Source organism: Carettochelys insculpta, chromosome 12 (assembly GCF_033958435.1).
Source record: "Carettochelys insculpta isolate YL-2023 chromosome 12, ASM3395843v1, whole genome shotgun sequence".
Classification (NCBI taxonomy): domain Eukaryota; kingdom Metazoa; phylum Chordata; order Testudines; family Carettochelyidae; genus Carettochelys; species Carettochelys insculpta.
Genome location: NC_134148.1, coordinates 32,726,388 through 32,749,927, shown reverse-complemented (window position 1 = coordinate 32,749,927; position 23,540 = coordinate 32,726,388). Strand labels below are relative to the sequence as shown.

Genomic DNA, 23,540 nt, shown 5'->3' with positions numbered 1-23,540 from the left:
AGTATTGTTTGACCTTTGCAGGATTAATTATGAGCAAGACACAGTGCATGGGAGACCAGCCCTTGTTGAAAGATCATAGTTGGGGAAATAGTTAATAAATCCTTTGTGATTACAAAAATTGTGAAACCCATGAACAAAGTGAATGTGTTTTTGACCAATCCTTATCTGACAAAAGTAGGAGGGCAGATTCTTTGCTAAGCATGAAAGGTACAGGGACCAGAGGTTCAGAGATAGTTGGGATCTTCCAAACATTAAGGGTTCATATATGGAACTGTACTCATTTCAACCCCTCCAAAAATAGTTTTCATGCTTGCTGTCTGGTCACCACACATAAGAGGGCCTTTGGCAGGGGTCAGCTTTCACAGAGCCCAGAGCTTGTCAGGTCCATAAGGGTCTACCTTTTTAAGCCAGAGAATGCAGTCACTCTGACAGCCAGCTAATACTTATTTTGTAGTGTGTAACATGCACAAACTTCCATGAAGAGAGTATTTGATTAGACTGAATAAGATATGGCAGCTTAGGCAAATAATTTTTGAACCATATTACTTTAACTGCTGGCGCCCCTTTCAGATCTCATTATACATAAAAATATTAAATAGTCCGGAAGTGTTTCTTTAAATAAAAGTTAAGGGCGGACTCTAGAGCCTGCTATATTTCATCTTACTTTGAATAATCTGTTGCTTTGCTGTGTGTTTTTATTGTTGGTCATATGATAACTAATCTTTTAAAAGAAATCTTTTGACTATTCAGAATACTGGCCTTTGCTTCTGTACATGACGAAACTGAAGGGGAAAAAAAGGATTTAAAGTTGTAGCTAGAGGATGAAGATAAGGCAAGATCGTTACTGATAAGATCATTTTTAATTGAAATATTAGATTCTGAATTCACAATGTTGCTTGACTGCATTATATATCAGATTAGGTCACCAACTGTCATGTCTTGCAAATGTTCAATACTTGACAGTTCTCTTCCCAGAACAACACACTGGAAATATCCAGTAACTCAGTAAAATTATCATACAAACATGTAATCAAAAATAGATCAGGCTTCACTTTTTTGTGGGCCATTTCACATGGTGTGGATTCCTAGAAGGAATAGGTCAGTGTATTTGAAAACCCAAAGTCTCTTTGAACCCATCTACACAGTCATATCTATTGCACAGTTTTGGAATGTATTATGGTGAGACTTTTGAGTATTTTTTTAAAGGATTTGTTAGTGGATTTGATCTGAGAAGTTCTCATCATGTGTTGAATACTGGAAGTGACAGTTTATTAAAAGTGCCTGATGATAAAATTTTAAATGTTGCTACCTCATTGGTATTTAGTGTTGGGAGAGGCGAGGTGGGTCAGCTCCACTGGCACAAGAAGATTTTTTGCTGTGAGGGTGCCAATGAAAGCCAATACCCAACTTCTGCAAAACTTTTTGTCTCGCCCCTCCTTACTCCTGGCTGTGAGTCTCCTCCATCCCCCAGAGCTGGAGCCAGGAGAGGGTCTGGGGATTGTGGGGGACAAATGGGGTAATGGGACCAAGTCTGGGACCTGAGTTTGGGGAGTGGAACCCAGACTTAGATTTGGGGCTGGCTCCTGGTGGCTGCCTCTAAGATTCTGTGTATGAAGCCCCAGGCACCAGGCCAAGAGGTCCTGAGAGCTGCCAGGGCCAGTGGCAGCTGGAATCCCCAGGCATGGGGCTGTGTGAGAAGAGCCCAGGGGCCAGAGATGGGGGCCAGCTGAGGTATTAGCTGCTGCAGCAGCCCCCCATGCTCCTAGTTCCCGTGCCTATGGCCAGAACTGGGTGAGTTTGTTTCTGAAATAATGATCACATCAGCCAAGAGGAGGAGCAAAGGTGCAAAAATCACTGCTAGATTTATTCCGGGAGTGCAGCATAATTAATAGAATGCCATCTGGCTCTCTGCTGCGGGATCAATTACAGTTTCTTCCATGCAAGGGTCTGTTTCCTTTGCATACTTCTGAGAAGGAAATAAGTAAGAACTTACACTTCTGTAGACTTTCTGGTATTGAGATAGTTAGGTGAGGTCACCACATGATTTTACCTTTGATCAGTGTGCACATACAGAAACTATTACCCCATTAGATTATGTACCAGATCCCATTAGCAGAGGCAGCATGCATCAGGGCCTAAAACAAAAAACCTACAGCAAACGGTCTCTAGATAGAGTGTTTTCAACAAAACCTTTTGTATTCTAGAATAAGTGTACCAGGGTGTGTCCTCTTCCTCCTCCTGCCAATGCAGATAGTTCTCATGCTCCAAGATTAAATGTCTTTCAGTCCATAGCACAATTTGGAAATTATAATTATTATTTAGTTTACAATGTGATGTTCTTTTGGATGGTGATGCTGTTGCTGGTCCTTGAAGCTCCTCGATGTTTCCTCAAATGTACAGCTCAGAAACCTCCTAGTTATTTAGAATGGTTAAAAAATAAATAATAATAATAATAATAATAATAATGCATACACGACTCTGAAATAACCCAGTATTTATACACATAGTGTTATTGCAGTAGGACCTTTTTTGCCCTTTATCGACCATTCAGTATGCTACCTCTCCTCTGACAGCCCTTTATTAACTTTCCTTTTTAAACTAGTTACTAGCTGCCCTGGCTGTTCTAAAACATAATTGTTATTCTGAAGCTACAGAAATAAAAGGAAGCATTATGGTCATCCAATGGCAGACAGAGATCCAACAAGTATTTTAAAAGGAACTTGATAAGCAGGAATGTTTGAGGTCGCAGTAAAGGATGCTTCAGGAGAGCATACCATAGATTAGTCCCTTATTGGGAAATTAAATTATTATTGCTGAAGCCCCCTTATGGTGTTGAGGAATTAGGGGTGAATCTAATGGACCTAAGAATTAAAGCAGAAGCTTCACTGGAGGTAAGAAGCTGTAGTTAATTTAGGACTTTAAAATTTAGGAATGAAATATATATTACCAGGGTTTTTAAAAAATATACTGTTCTTTGGGTCGAGAAAAGCAGCAGTTACTTTGTTCCACTGTCAGTTACTTTTGTCAACCCGAGAGAAAATAACTTCCTGCTGCTCAAGTCAAATCCTTGGTCAAGCTGATATCTGACAGGACTATGTCAAATATGAATTAGATAGTCATAGAACCCATCCGGTTCATGATGCCTTTCTTGCAACAGCTCCTTACCAGCCTGAGCGCACATCAAGTGGTATAATGCAGTTAAACCATTCTGTTAGCTACACTATAATGATATGCAATGTTTTTTTTGTCACTGTTTTCCTTTTGCTTTCCAAAATGAAGTATTTCACCACAACGCCGGCTATTTGATTTCCTGTTTGAGCTCATATTTATACCCCATTATTTGTTTGCCTTTATGCCAGAAGCTAATGCTTTGAATAAGTCTGCATAACACACCAGTAAAGTCTGAGCTTCACATCTTGTTTAGTACTTTATGGTGATACTTATCTATCTTGGTTTCTTATATAGTCTTCATTTCCTTAGTATCTGAGAGTCTTACAGTTTTTAGTGTATTTATCCTCATAACACTCCTGTAAGACAGGAGGGTGCTCGTATCCCCATTTTATAGATGGTGAACTGCATGATTTGCACAAAGTCACATAGTAAATGTGTAGTGGAACAGGTTCCCCTTAGTGCCAATTATACAAGTTTGTCAGGTGGGAATCTACCCATTGGGCCTTGGACTGCAACTCATTTTAACTGAGTTACTTATACATATATCGTTCACAGAGCTGGAAGGGACCCTGAGAGGTCATCAAATCCAGTTCCCTGCACTCACAGCAGGACCTGTTCCCATCCCTGACCGATTTAAGAAAAAGCAAACAGACACACCAACCTGCACCAGGTCCTTGAAAGGCTCCCTCAGGGATTGAGCTAACAACCTTGGCTTTACCAGACTTATGCTCGAACCACTGAGCTGTCCCTCCCTCCCTCTACCTTACACAGGACCAAGCACCATCCCTGATTGATTTTTTTGGTCTTCAATCTATTTGCCCCAGACACTTAAACGGCTTCCTCGAGGACAGAGCTGACAATGCTGGGTTTACCAGGCCAGGGTGCAAACCACTGAGCTATCGTCCCCTCTTGCTTGATTGAACATGCTTTTTAATCTGTCTAAGGTTTCATTTGCTCTCTCTTTCCCTTTAACTGTGGTATAGGAAGTTAGGGTTAACTGAGAGTAGGAACAGGCCCTTAACTGTTCAGTTGCAGTAACAATAGTTGGCTTCAGGCAAACAAAACTTGACTCTTACCATACTGGTGGGTTAAGAAATGTCATGCCTCTGAACCGTGTCATTAAAACAATGAAGAAGGTGATTATATGCCAGGTCATTGACTCCATTTTCACTGTAGAGTTTGAGTGTGCATCACTTTCAGAAATTGTCCTGTGCATAGACATAAGGAGTGTTCCAGCAACCCCAGGTTTTGCATGCTGCCTTCCCTGTGCTAGGGGCTTGTCACACTCTGACCCATCGCCAGCTCCACCAGTTCAGGATCCTGGCCTCCGGGAGGCCCCTTAGTGGTTCCGCTGGCTTAGCCACCCCCAGAGTCCTGCCATCTCCATGATCCATGCCACCAGCCCTGGAGGGTCTGCTTCCGCTTGGACTCCTGCCCCCGTCTCAGGGCTCTGTAGCTGCCTCCAGCTGCAGCTGGGTTGCCAGCTCTTCCCGCCTGGATGTCATTTGGCAGCCCCCTAGGTTTGATGCCAGCCTGGGGCAGTGAGGGGCCCAAAGAGGTGTAGGGAGAGCTCAGCACTCCCACCCAAAAAATAATTGTAGTGTTGTTGGTACTGTGTGATTGCTAACTCAGGAGGGCATGTTCCTGTAACACTGAAGTCAAAGGAAATTTTGTACTGGTTTTGTGGAGTACAGTTAGGCTCTTAAACATTATTTGGGCCTCTCTGTGGTGGTTGTCATTTGCCAACAGTGACCATGTATTTGGAGTACCCTAATTATTTCCTCTTTTGAATACATGTAAATGTTATGCTATCTCCATTACTATTGCATGGTTCCATAACTTTCATAAAGTATTGACTTTTTAATAGTGTTCACTGTCTTTGTCCTTAATTACATTCAGATGGAGAGATCTTGCCTAATTTTATTTGTAATTCCTTTATCTTCTAATTTTTTCTACTTTGCTGCTGTTTAAAGTGAAATATTCATCCTTTAGTTGCAATTTATCATTTAAAATGTGCACTAGATATTGCATTTTTTTAAAACATTTATTCTCCTCTGCCTCTGAATGTTTCCCATCTCAGAAGCTACTGTTAATAGAAAAGCCTACCCTCTCTACTATATTTAATAATCTTTGTGCTGGAAGACCAAAAGAATAAACAAGTTGTGCAACAAATGATGACTTGGCAATAACAGTCATGTGGACTTGTTTTAAAATATTTTTAATAATGCAACCTCTGTAAAGCTAAAATAGAGATACATGAAGTAACCAAAACATTTCTACACAGCACCCCCTTTGGTATACTGTGGTATGTTATGTAGGCTTATTAAAAGGACAAGGTAAATTGCATACATCATAGGGAAAACCTTGTGAATACAGTTTAGAGAGTATCTATGACTATATCGTGCCCTAGATTTTATGACAATCCTACAAACTGTTAAATGTGTGGAAGAGGTGGAAAGATTTTGGCTAGGGAGTAGATTTCAGTGCTGAATGTTTGAAATGCTGAACATGGCCTGTTCTCCATTGCTATTGCAATACTTATTTTATTTCCCCATGTACAGTTTGAACCTCTCTAATCTGTCACTATCGTGTCTAGCAAACTTGTAATGTGGCATGATTTTTAATTAGCTGGATGACCACTTATTTTGGTATGGCCAACAGTCCCATAAAGTTTGTTTACAGCAGCCAGTCCTGGCTGTCAGTTCTCTGTGCTGTTATTTAGCTGTAACTTACCCCTAAATGCCTTCTAAGAGCCCAGTAAGCAGTGGAAGCTTTGGAAATGCTGCTAGAGAATATTGACATCCCATAGTCCAGCGCTAGTCCAAGAGCACTGTAAGCAGTGGGAATGTTGGTAATGCTGCTAGAAAATATTGACCTCCTGTGGTCCAGCAAATTCTCTTGTCCAGTGCCAGTCAGGTCCCAAAGGTGCCAGATGAGAGAGCTTCAACCTATATTAAATCAAAGTGTTGCAAAAAGTGGGTACGTTAATCTTGGTATATATTTTTGAGTGTGTCTGTCTCCTATGTTTGTTCCAAGAACTGCTCTTAACCCATAAGAGCTATGACCACAAAATATGGTGTGCAGCTTCCTCTTGTCCTAATTTAAACCAACCTGGCCCCACTCAGACAGCCTGCAGGTCACAGGGAATCTGCTGGAGGCAGGGGCAGCCCATGGAGCTTGTCCATCCCCAGACAGCCTGCAGGCCATGGAAAGGCTGATAAAGGACAGAATGACCCCTGGAGACTGCCCCCCTCCAGAGCGGCAGCAGGTTGTGTGTGAGGAAAGCCAGCTGGGGGCAACCCCCAGAGCCTTGCCCCTGCTTCAACGGCCTACGGGCTGTAAGGGAGGGGCCCTGCAGGAGAGAAGGACCAACCACAGATCCTGGTCCCCATCAGACAGCCTGCAGGACAGATGGGGCATTGTGGGTGGAGGGAAGCCCTCAGACTCTGAGCAGACTCTGGCGTGCCCCACCAAACAAGCTGCAGGGTGGAGGGGGCTGATAGACGCTGGGGGTAGCCCCGCAAAGTGTTGACCCCCCCAGCCCCCCGACCAGTGCAGGCCTGGAGCAGGGTCAGCCCACAGAAGCTGCCCTGCCTCCAATAGGCTGCAGGACAGGATGGCCACTGCCCAAAGCAGCAACCCCCTGGAGAAGCTGCAGGCCTTGTGGGTAGCAGCAGGCTGGGGACTGCCCTCTCCCACACAGGCTGCAGAACGGGGGGAGGGGTGATGGATATCTGGAGGCCAGGTCCAGCCTGCAGAGCCCCAGACCCCACTCAGCAAACACTCAGCCCCAGGTCAGTCCCTCTCAGGAGGAGTTGCTGGATAAGGTGCGCAGCCCTGGGCCCCTGGAAGAGCTGCTGCTGGAGCAGCGTCACCTTCGCCAGTGAACCCTAGTACCCCTTCCAGCCTCCTGTCCTAGCTTCTGCACCTCCCACCTTCCTTGACTTCTGCACCTCCACTGCCTATCTTGAGCCCCCATCAACTCTCTGCCCTAAGCCACCCTGCCCCTCCTCACCCCTGAACCCTCACTCCAGCCTTCTTCATTTTTCTCCATTTTTGAAAAATACAATTGAAAACAGAGTGCACGTTTTTCATTTATTTAAAAAATTACTTCCATTAAAGAGCTGAGCAATGCTGAGTACATCTGCTAGTAATGATAACATACACTCTCTGCCTCTCTCCTCTTAAATTTCAAAAGCACAGTGTTGTATTCCTTGAGCAAAAATGCCTTTATGTGGGTTCCATGGGTGGGTCTGTTATGTGTGTTAGCCACTAAGCTTCAATGCCACAAAGACAATAGATTGTATATAAAATAATTATTATACTAGGCATCTTTTCCAGTTTAAATCATTTTGTACAAAAAAGTTCAAATCACCAAGACAGGGTCGGACAGAGGATACAATTAGCACAGGAATCATGAGTCACCTACCAAAGCAAACCTGGCATATTCTTCCAGTGTAACTTTAAATAACCAAGAATCCTATTGTTTTTTGTATTCAGTATGAATCCTCAAAATAGGAGGCTTGGGCAGGATTTCCACTTTTGGATGGATAGGAAGTGAAATCATGTTTTAAGGTATTCGTTTACTTTGTTGAGTGACAACATGCTTTTGTCTCCATGTGTGCTTTGTTTAATGATAAGGAGTCAGCCTCCAGGGAAATGATACCATCCTTTTAACACACCCTTGGTTTTAGGCAAGCAAATTTATGGTATAGGTTGAACCTCTCTAGTTTGGCACCCTGGGAACCTGAGTGGTGCCAGATGAGAGAATTTACCAGATGATGGGAGGTCAATATTGTCTAGTAGCATTGCCAACCCTTGCAATGCTTACTGGGCTCTTCACAGCTAAATAACAGCACAGAATGCTGAGAGCCAGGACTGATGGCTGTAAGCAAACTATGGGACCATGGCAAACTTGGCAACACCCAGGATAAGTGGTCATCCAGCTAACTAAAATCATGCCATATTATGGTTGTTGCTGGATGAGAGAGTGCATGGCTATAGAGGTTCAACTTGTACAGATATAAATTAGATACAATCAGGATGTATACAGCTAACTGTTCACAGTTAACTCTTTGTAGCTTCCATGTTTCCACATGATTTCTGTGTATGATCTCATATGGTATATCCACAGGTAAAATAAGGCAGTTTTATCAGTTTTCTTTAGTTCTGTGTGCACAAGTGGGTGAGAAACCTATGTTAATTTTAATCTGTTGTGCTTATACGTCCTGCTGTTGCCTGAAGCAAATTCAGCTTCTAGCTAGGAGTGCGTTATGCAACACTACAGCTAGTACAGGTCAGACTGGGAGCCATAAATTAAACGTGTCTTTTTTACAGGTGAGGGGGATTAAGTATTACCATTCTGACAATTTACCTGCATGATAGAGTTGCTATAGTGTCTCCATAGTTCAAGTTGTAGGACTGTTTCATTGTAAGCTCACATTTGGCTTCACTTTCAATTTGTGTTTCTTTTAAAACAACAAACAGCTTATTTTTCTCTGTGTGTGCGTGCGCATGCTCATGTGCAAAATATGTATTTCATATTGAGTCCTGCCCAAAGAAGCAGGGTTTTGATTTTTTAAAGTTGAAGGTTAATTACACTAGCCAAATCAGTTATGAGTCTTTGAAAAATGGATGGCATTTCACTTCTAAAAGTGTTCTAAATGTTTGCCTGTTCCTGAGTAAACATTGGTTCTTATCAACACTGAACCTCTCTTAACAAAGATTTTGTGTGGACTCTTTTAAAGAAGTTTACCAGTCTACCCTGAAATGCAATTGGATGGATTTCAAGATGTGAAGGTAGTTTGTGGCTCAGTAAAAGGTCCTTTAGATGAAAAGTTTTTTCCTTGCTTCATTTTACCAGCTCTTTTTAATTACTGATGATTTTACTGTTTGCTTACAAAAAAAGAGGGTAATGTGTAGAAGTTTTCCATAGCTCAAATTGAGTTGTAGCTCATGTGTACAAATAAATAAAGCTGCTTTTCAGTTTAGTTATGTATTTATAATGTGTTCATGGATGTGGTGGGTACATCTCAAATGAGAAGGCGGACCTGTTCACTGCTCTGAGGAGCACACACACTAAATCAAAAGTAAAGAGAGGTGGGAGGGAGAATTGTCAGTCTCAATTAACTCAGCAAGAGCTACTTCAGGGTCAGCAACCTTTCTGAGGTGGTGTGCCAAAATTTGACCTTTTGACCTCTCTGCAAAATTTGAATGCCAGTGATACTTTTTAAAGTCACTAACAGTCCCACTTATAACAGCTTCATTAATAAATTAAGATCCAGAGCTGTACTGTTTAGTTGGTGGTTGGTAACATTAGCTGGTCTTTTATTAATTCACAGGTGGTATGGCTTTGAAAAAACTCCTGGCTGCATGGGGAAGGGGGGGCAGCGATGAACTCCCGCCTCATGTGCTGATGAAAATAGGCTTGTGTGTTGTTCTTGTCCCCTGTGCCAGGGATTGCTGACCCTTGAGCTAGTGGATAGTCTGATGGAGTAATGCTTGATTTTTTTTAATGAGTTTTCACAGGGTTAATTGGTGTATTCATTGGTTAGTGTCACGTGGTTATTGTGTGAAATGTTTCTTGATGGTTTTAAGTGGAGAAGATATTCCATGAAGTGGATGTGTGGAGGGAAACGCAGACATTTGCAAGAGGAGTGGCAAATGTAGCATGAAGGCTGGTGGCATTAGCAGAGCAGCTAAAATTCCTTTTCAAATATTATTTGATATTACATGGCTAAGCATGTTCACTGTATCTCATTTGCCTCAGATGGTTGTTTCTCAGCCACTAGGCCACCTACCCTGCACGGTATCATGAAAGGCAATCAAAGGGTCACAAGATATTGAACATTTTACTACAATTAAATCCACTCTCTTTCACTCCTGCCCACCCATTCCCCCCTTCAAGGACAATTATTCTCTATTAACTTCTGTAAACACCACTCAAATTATATAGGCTTATTGTTATTACTGATACTTTACTAAAGAAGTAAGAGTTGTGACGCTTTTTGATTTGCAGTGAGTAGTCATACTGCAATTGCCTGTGATCAGTTCGGAAAATTGTACAGTATTGAGCTAGTGTCATTGGGAGCCAGGAATTGTATGCCATTCGAAAGGGAAGGAGATCACAGCTTAGGCAGATTGACTCAGGTTGTGATCCCTCCAGAGAAATACCACTGTCTGCAGTGAAATGTACTAGTCAAACTGGATGGTCCAGACACTAATATAAAAAGAAAGGACTTATGGATAAAGAGCCGCAGTTTAAACTGCCTTAGGGCTCCCTTTCTTATCGTTTGCATCTGACGAGGTGGGTCTTTACCCATGAAATCTTATGCTTCAAAATATCTTAGTTTATAAGCTGCAACAGGAGTTCTAATTGTTTTGTGGATACAGACTAACACAGCTACCTCTCTGATATTTTTCGTCCAGCGGATAGTTAAAACCTTATGTCTAAGTGGGACTCCAATCACTCCCAGGAAGAGTTGTGAGGACTTTGGCCTACTGAGGCCTTGTAGGACTGATGGATAACCTCTGGTAAGCTATCAGCATGCATGTAGGCAGTTTTACTGGTTTTAATAAGTTTTGTCTGTATTGCTTTCACCATAAGAATAAGTGTACAATAGTCCCTCAAATTACACAAGGGTTATGTTCCCATGCACCCTCACGTAACTTGAATTTTGCGTAAGTTGGGGGGTGCTTTTTTCGCTGGCACCCGGAGAAGCAGCAGGAGCACCTGGAGCTCCATATGAAAGGTAAGTCCTGAGGTTGGGGAGGCAGCTGGGGAGGGTTAAGCCTGGTGGTGGGTTGGGCCTGTGGCACGGGGGTTAAGCCTGTGGTGGGTTAGGGCTCCAGGGGGCAGGAGGGATGGATTTGAGCCAGAGCCATGCATGGGTGGTGGGGCAGGGGGGTGTTTGAACTGGGGTGGTGTGGGGGAGATTGAGCCAGAATCATGCGTGGAGATGAGGGGGTTTGAACTGGTGCCAAGGGGAGGGTTGAACCAGGGCTTGGGGGAGCAGGATTTTGACTTGCGCTTAACTCATGTTAATGCAAGTTAAGTGCAACTCGAAATTGTGCATTTCGAGGGATTACTATATTTACATAGAGAGGTCTATGTGTTAAGTTGTAATTGTTGTCAGTTATGCTGTTGAATAGCCATTGGGAAAAATTGAATTGCAGATACCGGCTTGTTTAGGCAGTTTGCTGGGGATGTCACAATCGAGGCATGGAACTGTGTTGTCTGGAAAAACCCCAGTTGAGAAGGAGGTGGTTGCAGTTTTCCCCCCAGGAGAGACAATGGCTGGGAGCCTGAAGCCTAACAGTAGGCCCTGTTGGTGGGTCACAAAGGGAAGTACAGTTGCAAGTGTCCTGAACTGTGTCAGTTGCCAACCTAAAAGGAAGGCCAAATTGCTGTAAGATTCTGACGTAATCTGTCAGTGATCTGGCCTTCGTACAATTGCCCATGATAATTCAAAAGCAGTATTATGTGCTTTTAGGCTGGGTTGCTAGGAAAGACAATAATCACATCATGCTCTCAAACTCTCCAGTGATGAGCAAAGGGCTGCATACCCTGAGCCTGCCTGGTACTGTCTGCAGGACCACACCAGAAATTTGTGATTTTACAGAACTGACCTGGATCTGGTAACTTCAGTATACGATGCCTGATGTGATGTCATCAGTGCTGGTCATTCTGGCTTCCACAATGGTCCTTAGGTGACACTTGCTGGCTAAGAATAATGTGGAACCTGAAAAGACTGAAAGATGCTGCATTGAGATGGTACAACTGATAACCAAATAATTGGCGGCAGTGTTGTAAATATTCCCGGTAATAATAATGGGGGTATTATTTCATAAACCAAACATGTCCATATTTTTGTTTGAGTAAATAAGTTGATACTTGCTGTATGTAAAGGAAATCCAAGCAGTGTAGTCATTAGAGCAGAGAACACATATTCCATAAGTGTCACTGACAATTTGATTTTAGGCAAATCACTTAATCTTGCTTTGTAATCTGTAAAATGATCATAACAATGCTAACTATAACTTATTTGTCGAAATGTTGACAAATTCAGTTAACATTTCTAATTGTATTGGACATGCTCTTTGAAAGGATTTGTTGCAGTCCAGCTGTTATTGTATGGGAGTGGGTTTTAAGTGGAGATCAATGCTAATCCACCAAGATGGTCCCTTTAGAAGGCTGTACATGTACATTCATGTTTTGAAGCATATTTGCATGCGCCATTCTTGAAGACATTGCTAAGCATGGGGCAGGGTCCTTTTGAGAAATCTTAGAATTTGTCATGCTAGTTGTGTAATTGCTCCTCTTTCTTTTGAACTGATTGCAAAAGTCAGAACCTGTCTCAGACACTTACCCATGAATCTGTTGTTCAAAGGAGAACATGAAAACATTTGATAGAATACATTACCCCTTAGGAGAACGTGCCCTTGGGGTCAGTAGAACACGTTTGATCTCATTAGGTATAAATGAATTTTCACTTTCCATCGTTCTCTAAAAGCTTTACTGGCTATTTTATGGGTGAGTTCTCAGAGACCTTTCTGGGCCGTAAATGGTGCGTAAAGTGTTTGTCTCCTGTTACTCTGCACTGAACAGCCATCTGGTTTTACTTTAAATTGTCTGTATTAACTCTGATGTTTGGGGTTTGTGTCTCTCTCTGTTCTAGTCATGGGAACTCTCAGCATGGCTAATGGATGTCTGCTATGAGAACATGAGTACCATGCCAATTTGTCAATGGGAGTCCAACTATCACATTTGTGATTTCTCTTGCTCCTCTCCTCACTCAGAGGCCTATACCACTGTCAGATAGAGGAATGGCATAGTTTTATTTCGGAAGTGTTAGACGTGAATTACCTTAACTGTTTGTCTGTGCGTGACCTCCTCACTTGTTTAACTATTACTTGATGGTGCTTGGAGAAGTCAAGTCTGAATCACAGCAGGCAGTCAGAGTAGGGATTGTTACACAGTCTGGCGTGGCTCAACTGTGTGTGCTGATCTCAGATCCAACTCTCAGAAAAGGGGGCAGGCACCCCAAAATAGTGGTATATTTTATGATTAGATTTCACCAGGCTCATAATAAATATGCGCTCCTGGACTACTATTCCAGTATTACATAGTCACCATATGGTTCCCTTGCATTGTCTAGCATGTCTTGCCCTGCAGAAAAACTGAATTTAGTGACTAAAGATTATTAAAATATCATACCACTTCTGGCTACTCGCAGCCCCAAAGGGTTGGTCGCTTACCTCAGGTCAGTGGATACTCTTGATCTCAAAAGCAAGCACTGATTTCTCTAGGTAAGAAAAATAAATGAGCGCTATTCAGAGTTAAAGCAGGTAAAATACATTAACAGGTGAGTCAAAGTTTCTCAGGCCAAAATAATGTCAGAGGTGAAGTAATCTGCTAGTTTCCATGAGTTTCTCTTGGTTGCACTAAGTAACTTTGAAGATCTCTGTCTTGCATCTGAAATGCTTTCCTGTGAGTGTCCAAACCAGGATCATTCATACAATCTGATTGGTGTCTTCACTCGTGTGGGTTTTGAGGAAGAGCAGTTGTAGACTGTGAATTTCCATTGCTGAACAAAACAACCTTTGCTTAAAGCTAACATTCTACTTCCATTCCATTCAAAAGTAATTTAATTTGGGATACACATAATTCAATTATTATAGGGCTAGATAAGTGAAAACACTATAACATTTCATTAATTTTCATGCAGTTTATATTTAAACGTATTCTCATCTTGGCATTCACACACCCTTTGTTCTAGGGCAGGGCTCCCCAACTTTTCCGTGGTGGAGTGCTGAAATTTGATCTCTTTGTACTGTCTGAGTGCTGGTGACACTTTTTAAAGTCACTGGTGGTCCTACTTCCAACAGATTCATTAATAAATAAATAAAGATGCAGAGCTTTATTGTTTGGGTGATAGTTGATAGCATTTAGCTGGTCTTTTGTTAATCTGCAGGTTTCATGGCTTTGAGCAAACTCCCAACTGCAGGGGGAGGAGGGGCAGGGCTGAGCTCCCACCTCGTGTGCGGATGAAAATTGGCTTGCGTGCCACTCTTAGCATCTGTGCCGGGAGTTCCCAACTCCTGGTCTGGGGTTATTCAATTCCAAGGTATATGTAATGTAATGTAGTAACAATCAACAAGTACCAGATAAGTGAAGACAATATCATTCACATTTCCTTACAATTAAATTACAACGTGAGTGAATTAGTACACTTAACATTTCTTTGATATTCACACACAAGTGTATTGAACTTTTGCTCTGATCTGAGCTGGCCTCGCAGCAAAACCGGGCACGTTTTGCAAATGGGATGCTTCTAAAAATAAAGTGAAAATTAAAGTTTAGAAAAATAGCAGCAGCAAAAGCCATACTTGTTCTGTATGTCCTGGAGAGTCTTTCATTATGAATTATTTTTAACTTCACAGCCTAGTAAACAGCCACTGCAGGTTGCTAACAGTGAGAACTGTTGGTGAAAACAGCATGCAGCACGTGAGCGGGTTTGCGTGGGATAATGCCATATCATTACTATAGCACATAAGCTTATCAAAATATTTGTGAAATGGGGACTGGAAAGAGTTACCAGACACCTGATACCCAGAGGACTAATTCTTCAGCTTGAGGAATAAATAAAAGTCAGGGTGGGAAATCCCATTGGCAAAGTGGTAACCCAGTGAGGAACTCATCTATATCCCTAGCCTTCAGTCGCTGGAATTTCTCTCAGGGATCCTTGGGTCTTGACTCAGGCTTGTCTATAGTAGTAATGTGTGCTTATTGCTGGAATAGCTATCATCACCTGGTGGCAAATAAGATTAAATCATAAATTCAGGATTTGCCCCATTTAAAAAACCCATGTCCCAGACCTTGCTCTGAGTAAAGCCCAGCCATAAATTTGTGACATGGCATTGAAGTTCTTTTTGTCTTCTCTTGCAGTTAAGCAGTTTTAGTATTGGTTCTGCCACCCAGACTGCTTCGTCTTTTACACCAGCCATTTGCTAGTAGGTGTTTGATGAATTAGAATCTCCACTTCTTTCTGGCTGCTGGAAGGGAGAAGGAGTTTTGTGTCTCTTCTCCCAGTTACAGAGCCTCCAAGTTGCAGGGAGAGGTCTCAGGTACTCTTTCTCCCCTACCCTCTGTGTTTTTCTGTCCTCCTCTCCTGTGGAGGCCTGTTTTGCCTGTCCCAGTTTTCCATGCTTTTTTAATCCAGAAGCAACCTGACATTAACATAATACTTCACCTTCAGAGTCCTAAATTGCAGCTGTGAGACTGACCTTTCTGCTGATGGTTGACAAAGCTAGGACCAACTGCTGGGGCATTAGAACAGTCTGTCCAGCCTAGGAAGGCAAACCTGAATTTGGTTGTATCTGGAAAGTTTTCTTCCTGATGATAAGACCTTAGAGACATTTTTTTTTTTTTTTTTTAAGTAAATGAGAGTAATAACTCACACACAACCCCCAACACACACACGACAGCTTTCATTGCCCACATGTGGTCAAATGGCATTTTCAAGCTCAATTGTGAAAAATCCTTCATCTTTTTTTGTTTAATAAAATAAATAAATAAACAGGGTTTGATCAATGTAGTCAGATGCTGAGGTCATGGATAGAGAGAGCAGTGTTTCCAGTAATTAGTGAAGGGTCTGCTTGTTCTGGCAAAAACAGCAGTGACGTCTGTCTACCGTTGGAGCGAGAGAGAGAGAGGCTGCAGAGAACAGTGAACTTGGAACATAAACAATATTATTAAAAGGGCTTGTCCGGCAATTTTAAGTTTTGGTCAGGCTTAAAAAGATGAGGGTTTTTTCCACTTTTTAAATTGCAGGGGAATTTTTCATGCATTTTCAGGATCTATGGTACCTCTGCCTTGTTGCACTGGCCTTTCATTAAAATTAGTTTATGAAATGTAAACTAAATGTTTGTGAAAACAAGCTTGTCTTTTTTTTTTTTTTTGCGGAGAGACAAATAGAAAAAGCACCAATTTTCTTCTTCTCTGGAATGCAGCAAGCTTCGTTCTGTCATATGAAACCAAATCCAAATGGCAGGTGCAGTGTGGAAGAAAAGAGATGTAGCCACAAACAGAGAACATGTTTGTAGCATGTTACGTTCTACTGTTAATTATGGCTTTTTGATTAAATGCAATTAGTTCATAGTTTTCACTGGCTAGATGCTTCTCATGCTGACACTTGTGTTTTACTTCTTATGGGTCTTACGGAAGTCTTTAAAATTTGGCTCTGGAAATTGAACAGGTTTTCAAAGGCCAAATGGGCCGTAAATGATTTTTAATGGGAGTGGAGAGCCTTACTCCCCTGTGTGGCTTTGAAAACCTTCCCCTGAATCGATTAGCACTTCTGAATTTGTCTGGTGGTGACTGGAGTTAGCCCACTCACGAGAAGTCTGTGCCGTGATCACTAGAAAAGCGAGTGGCTTTCTCAGGCAGGAGCACTAACTAAGAACGTTTTACCATATGGATTTTTCCTTTATGTGTAAAGAACAGTGCGTCCATTGAGGATACTTACAAGTATGTATATATTGATGGGAGTGACCAGGGTTTAGACCCTTTTTACTTTAGCCTAGTCCTTTCTTTTCTCCATTACAATTATGTTCATTTTCCCTGGTTTTGTTTTACAGGCCATGACTGCTGTGAGACAGTGAAGGTGGTGCTTTGCGCTTCCAAGGAAGGGCTTCCTGTACTCGTGGTGGCAGAGGAAAGTTTTCACTTCATTCAGGATGAGGCCTACGATGCAGCTCAGTTCCTAGCAACCTGTGCTGGAAACCAGCAAGCACTGAACTTCACACGATTCCTGGACCGGTCAAGGCCCCCCTCTGGGGATGTGGATTTTCTGGATGAGAAAGTGGCTTTGGCATTTCGGCATCTGAAACTGCCAGCAGAATGGAATGTGTTGGGAACAGACCAGGCTCTGAATGGTGAGAACTCGTAGCAACTGAGTGATGTGTGTATGGGGGGCAATCACTTCTCCCTAGTAGAAGTTCTGTTGTAGAGAAACCTTTTGGTGTATGAGGGGATTCTCTTGTTGACCAGCGGATAGATCAGTGACCTATGCTTTTGAGCTTTAGCCTTAGAGCAACTTTCCCTTACTCCCCATGCATGATCACAGAGTTCGGGGTATGGCCTCTTCCTTTCTTGGCACATAGTCTAGTGCTTTTCTCTTCCTCCTTTGTAATATAAGAGCACCAGTTGTCTTCTGTAGCCCCCTGTTTTACTGTCAGACACAGAAAGTTCTGCCTTTACATGGGGAGTATGTGTCCGTATGGCAGTGATGACTGGAAAGCTTAAAAGTGAATATAAAATCTGGTCCAAAGTCATACTAGCCCGTACTCCTGGGAGCATTGTTTGTCAGTGATGCCATGGTACGATTCTCTGGCTAGCTGTCAGCATGCATGGTGCAAGGAATATTCTGTGTTGGGTTCAGATGCTCATAAGAGGATCAGAGAGTGGGGCAGAACATGTGGAAAATGAAGTGTTAGATGCTGAAGCAGCTTCCACTGCACAGAGGGCAAGTGAGAAGTTGGTCCCTAGAAGGCCTGGAAAGCAATGGGAAAGACGTTGGAGGACTGGTGCAGCTTGTGCCCAGAGATTCAGACCTTTGCTACCTCACTACTGCAATGCAGGTTTGTAGGTGAACAGGTCATTGCTTAACTTGTGTGCACACTCACACCCTAGATCAGGGGTGTGCAAAGTGGAGGGCCTGACATTTGTAAAGGGGGGTGCAGCACAATCGGATCCCGCCCTCAACGGCTTCCGCTGCCTCCCCAGCCCTCTACTTCCTTCCCTCAGGCTCTGCTGCTGCTGCTGCTAGGGGAAACATCCATCTCCCCCGCTGCCCCGCTTCCACTGCTGCTGGGCCAATCAGAATGTTCTGAGGCCCTGAGTCAAGCAATGGGTCCAAGCCATCAAGTTCATGGCTTGGTAAGGCAGCCACACTGGGGCCGGTCCATGTCATGCTGGCCCCCGGGAGTACCACAAGATGCCAGCAAGGAGTTAGTGCTGCCTGTGGGGGTTCAGGACAGCCTTCAACCCCGTGCAGCAACCGTGAGTTCCCATGGGTCAGCCACATCCTCTCCTGGGGTTATCCCCCTCGAGTACCCCTCCCCCTTTGCAACACTCCTTGACCCTCCCCCAACCTTCTTCGTGAATATCCCACCCCCTTCCAGAGCACCCACTCCGCATCATTTCCTGTGGTCCTCCCACAGTTTGCGAGGGGCGGTTAACTGCAAGGCTGAAAAGTGGGGCCCAAAGTAAAAAGTTTGCTCACCTCTGCCTTAAACAAGCTAGAAAGCTCAGAATGAAGTTGCCAACTAGGTGTGGGGTTAATTACTTTGAGCGTGGACGACAGGAGGGGATAGACGTTTCTGCACACCTTCATCTGCAGAGTGTTCACAGTGTAGACAGTGTCTTGGAGTCCTTGCCAAATAGTGAAACAAGACTGTTGAGACCTTTTACACATTTACAACATGTACGCCTGCCCTGGGCCCTGGGGGCCTATTCTTTTTGGGTCAGGTGGGAATTGGGAGGACGCATGCAAATTCACGATGCATTATATTTTTGTAGTGATGTATGCATGTGGATGTACAAAGAGAATGTGATTGTGAGAGCTGTACTATATTACCGCATGAGTTCCCTTAGAAAAAGGGAGGGGGACAATGAACACTTTGTGTGCAGTGGAACATGACTTATTCTGTGCCGACAAGCATGGCAACTTTGTTCCCACACAGCACGCTTTTCTGTACCGCTTTGCGACTGCTGCTCTCAAGCTTTTCAAGGCATAACTGGACACTAGTTTTATTGTAAAACATGGATGCCTGGGCAGGCAATTGGACCGGTGTTAATGGAGGTGGGGTGGTAGACATATACAGATAGATAAACAAGCAGTAATGCCATTTCTGTCCCCTACTTGTGTGGCTCCTCCATTCTTACTGAGTTTTGTAAGAAGTTCTTCTCCCCTTCTCACATGAAAGATAATGCAAACAAAAGCGCTTGTATGCTGCTGTGTAAGTAATGAAGTACATTTAACAGACTTACAGAGGTCTTTGCCAGGCAGCTGAAAATCATGTTTGAAATATTGGTGACTATGAACCTGATAGGTCTACACTACTGCAGAAGATCAACCTGCACAGGTTTGATCTTCCGAGGTTTTATTTCACACATGCACAAATTGGTGCTTTCTGAGGTCAAAGTTGACCTCGGAACTCTGTGCAAGCGGCGAGGATTAAGGAAGGTTGATGGGAGAAATGCTCCCATTAACCTTCTTCTGTATAGACAGCCATTGAAACCAATTTTAGCTATGCAATTGGCATAGCTAAAATTGCATATTGGCAGTCAACTTCTATGTCTAGTATAGATATAGCCTAATTTTCGGATATACTGAAAAGTGATCTCTCCCTTTAACTTCAGTTCCATTTGTGAGTGTCCAACACATCTGAAAATTAGGTCCCATGCTTTTAAATTGTTCTGCTTAGGAAAAGCGATTGTGTCTGAAAGCTGTGAATATTCTGGGCTAACTGGCATCTTTGGGGTGTTTGCTACAACCTCCAGTAAGAAGAGAGTTACTCCTTGTGGCCATCAGTGTAATGGTAACTTTCTGAGAGGTGTCCACTGGGAATTGGGTGGGAATTATGTTTATGAACCTGCGATAATGTAGATGGATAAATTAGTTGTCTGTAATGGGATTGAATGTGGTTAGCAACCACAAATAGATGGCTGTACTTGTACTGATTCACAAAAGCGCCCTCTTATTAGTCCTGTCTTCACTTAACTGTTTAAAGGTAGTTTATTGATTGTTAGCCTCTTTTTGAGCCTTCCACAATTAGCTTTTGGTCTAACAAGCTGTGCCAGTAACATAAATACAGGGCAAAAGGAAGTGTGGGTTTGATGTGAATTTGGACTAATGGTTGTGGCTGCTGTCAATGTTGTTTTTTGATTGATTGCTTTTTATTTAAGCCTGAAAAACAGGACTGATGAAACCATCCGCCATCTCTTAACTGTAGACATTTGAGAGGATATGACTATAATTCAGAGATGATTCTATAATCTGGCCATTCCTGGTTGTGTCTAAAGATAACAGGAAAATGAGTCATACTTCGTACTAAGAGCAATTAAGGAAGTGTTGCAGTAAATTTGCATATTTATAGAAACAGAATTTGGATATTGACCTACCAATAAAAGCTCTTTGCTTGTTTTTAAGTGATAAGGTTGTCTAGGAAGAATTCCCTGTTTCATCTCTCCCATACACTGTGCTCCTCCTGTTTTTGTTGGCTGTCATTGCTGAAAATTGCTACCCAGCTGTAGCTGTGCTTAAACTTGGACCACCACCTCCAGCTCTGATAAGATGCCATAGCATCTGTGATCTGTGACAGGGGTCTGGCTGGATGGTTACAGGAGAGTAATAGAAGGCAAGTATATTAGCCCCAGAATAAGTAGCGTAATGTAAAAAGGGCTAATCCAGAACAATCAGGAACTTGCCAAATCTATTAAGGCTTATTGAAATTAATCAGAAACTTTCTAGAACCAGTTAAGACTGGCAGAGCCAATTAAGAACCAGCTAGTACAGGTTAAAAAGACTGTCCTTCTGTTAGCTCACTGTGCAAGGAGCTGGAGGTAAGAAAGCACTGTGAAAGGCCTGGAGGTCTGGTGCTATCAGGAGGAAGGGCCTATGCTAAGGAAATTTGCTGGGAGAGGCTGCTGGGAAGTGTCCTGGGGAATTGTAGCTGTCATGCTGCTGATGGTGGGGGCATTACAGGCAGCTGCTATCAAGGGATCACTGGGCTTGAGTGGTGGGTGGACCTGGGATCCCCTCATCCCTCAACACCCTACTCGCCACAGGAGAGCTGATGTAGACAGTGTGCAACACACCTCAGGGAAAGGACCAAACTGGGGGAGTCTGACATGTCCCTGGACCACTTGGAGGGGCAGCAGAGGCTGTGGGGTTTGCTCTCCCCTTTTCCTTCCATACTGGCCAGTGATGAGGGTGACTAAATAAAGGGTAGGCTAGTGCCTTTAGGGAAAGTGTCTAAACCGAGGGCTACCATGAGCCTCTGGGGCAAGCAGCCAACCTAAGAGCGTGGGACCCTCCATGTCAGAGAAGAAGCTTTGTCACAGATCATAAAAAAGCATTATGTGCATTCAACAAACTGAACAGCAATTATGTAAACATTATAACGTGGTTCATAATCTTACATTGTTTTTCCTTCCTGTATTTTGTTAGTTCCTTTTCTTGTCTGTAGTATTCCTGCATGTTTGACTACTTAAGTATGAGAGAGAGACAGACAGCATGCAGCAGGGCTATTTCAGGATTAATGTTAATGCTTTTCCCACTAGGTCTTAAATTTTTGCCAAATTAGGCTCTTCTTTCTCTGGAAGCTTCCCATTATTCAAAGCCGAAGGTGTGCTTTCCAATAAAACCAGATCTTCTTTTTTTTTTTTTCCCTTTTCCAGCTGCAGGTAAAAAAAACACCCCTAATAGGATTATTTAAAGTTTGAACTTTGCAGCTGCTATGGGAGATTTTGAACTGTTCCAGTGGAACAGGTTCAATTTTTTTTTTTTTTAAAGCTGGACTTATGTAGCCATTTTATCTCAAATTGTTGGACTGGAGAAGTTCACTTCGCCTCAAAATAATGTTAATTATTTCAACCCAATCTCTGTGCCTTCTTGCTTTTTTATCCTTCATTCACCCTTCTCTTGATGGCTTTCTCCAGCGAAGATTACACATTAATGATACACAAATTATGCATGTCATCTGAAAATATTGCAAATTAAAATTTACTGTAAAAAAAACTTACATTGTTTTTTCCAAAATATTACAACTCCCAAATTATAGGGTTAAATTAAAAGAACCCTACATCCCCCAAACAAAATATGTTGAGCAATTCTATTTAATTTAATACTTCAAACTGTATTGCAGACATTAGGGTAAAGAAACACTTAAACAAAATATTTTTTTTAAATTAATTGCATTTTAATGTTAAGTACCTCTAGCACATATTAACATAAAATCCCCAAAACTCCATCCACAGTTACAGACCTATTAGGCCCTGATCCAGTGCCCATTGAAGTGAATGAAAAGAGTGCCTTTGACTGCAGCAGGCTATGGATCAGCCTATTAGTTCCTGATCCTGCACATGTTTAGCTTTACACGCTGTGCATAGTTCCACTGCTTCAGTGGGGTGTTATTCACAGTGCATTAACTTAAGTGTAAGGTTAGTCTTTGCTGGACTAAGGCTTTCAATTGTAAAACTTTTGGAGGCAGGGATTATGTTCTCATGTGTTTGTTCAGCACCTAGCACAGTGGACCATGGAGCTTGATTGGGAACTGTAGATACTATAATATACATAGAGAGAGAGAGAGAGAGAGAGATACACACATCCCATAGAACTGGAACGGACCTCCTTGGGAGGTCATCCAGTGCAGTCCTCTGCCCTCTTGGCAGGATGAAGCACTATCCTTGACAGATTTTTTTTTTTTTTATATCTATTTGCCCTGGATGCTAAATGGCCTCCTCAAGGATTGAGCTCACAAGCCTGGGTTTAGCAGGCCAATGCTTAAACCACTGAGCTATCCTCTCTACGCTAACTGTCATATAGCTAAACAGAGTTAGCCTCAGAGAGGTAGCCATGTTAGTCTGTAGCTTCACAAATAACAAGCGGTCCTGGGGCACCTGAGAGACTAACATATCTGTTATGTCATATGTTTCATGGGTTACAATCCACTTTTTCAGATGAATACAGTATAGTTAGTTATATGAAAACAGCTGGAGGAGAAACAGATGGTTTGAGCTCTGAAGTCTTATTAATTATATTAAAAACAGCTCATTTGGTTAATCGGCATGTGGAGCCAGGGCCAACTGCCATGGGGCTGGTGTCCTAGCTGGGGCTGGGCTGCCCACTCCCCAGCTGCGGGGTGGGGGCGTGATTCTAGAATGGGGCCAGCCTCCTGTTGCCTGGGCTGGGATTGAGGAGGGGCCAGCTTCCTATAGCCCAGGCTGGGAGAGTCGACCACTCCAGCTCTAAAAATTGAGTATGCCAGATAATAATGCTTGTACTGTATACAAAGGCTTTCGCTTCAACTTTGGGTTTTTTTGTTTTTTTTTATCAATGGCTTTGTCTTGTAACATATTCCGAATGTCTGCTTCCATTTAAGGCTGTATTCCTATCCACATTGCTCATTTATGCTTAATTTTCTCCTCTGATTTCTGATCTTCTTCATGACAACAAGACATTTAGTAATAATCCTTTCAGTGATTGTACATGCTGTATTGTTTGAGCACCTGCAAAATATTTTTTCCTCTAGCATTTATAAAATCTCAGTCTTTTTAGCCATTCCTCATGACAAATGCTCTTAAA

The 23,540-nt window shown here is 42.7% G+C and overlaps 1 protein-coding gene across 8 annotated transcripts in view; it reads left to right on the top strand.

The window, feature by feature from the left end:
• AKAP13 (A-kinase anchoring protein 13) overlaps positions 1-23,540 on the top strand; it is a 352,799-nt gene that overhangs the window by 123,277 nt on the left and 205,982 nt on the right. For 7 of the 8 annotated variants that reach the window (XM_075007027.1, XM_075007032.1, XM_075007030.1 and 4 more), the window contains one exon: positions 16,810-17,106. In XM_075007027.1, coding sequence (XP_074863128.1) covers positions 16,810-17,106 — 297 coding nt within the window. Of the gene's footprint in view, positions 1-16,809; positions 17,107-23,540 lie in introns of those variants that run through there. The other variant, XM_075007033.1, reaches the window with a different exon arrangement.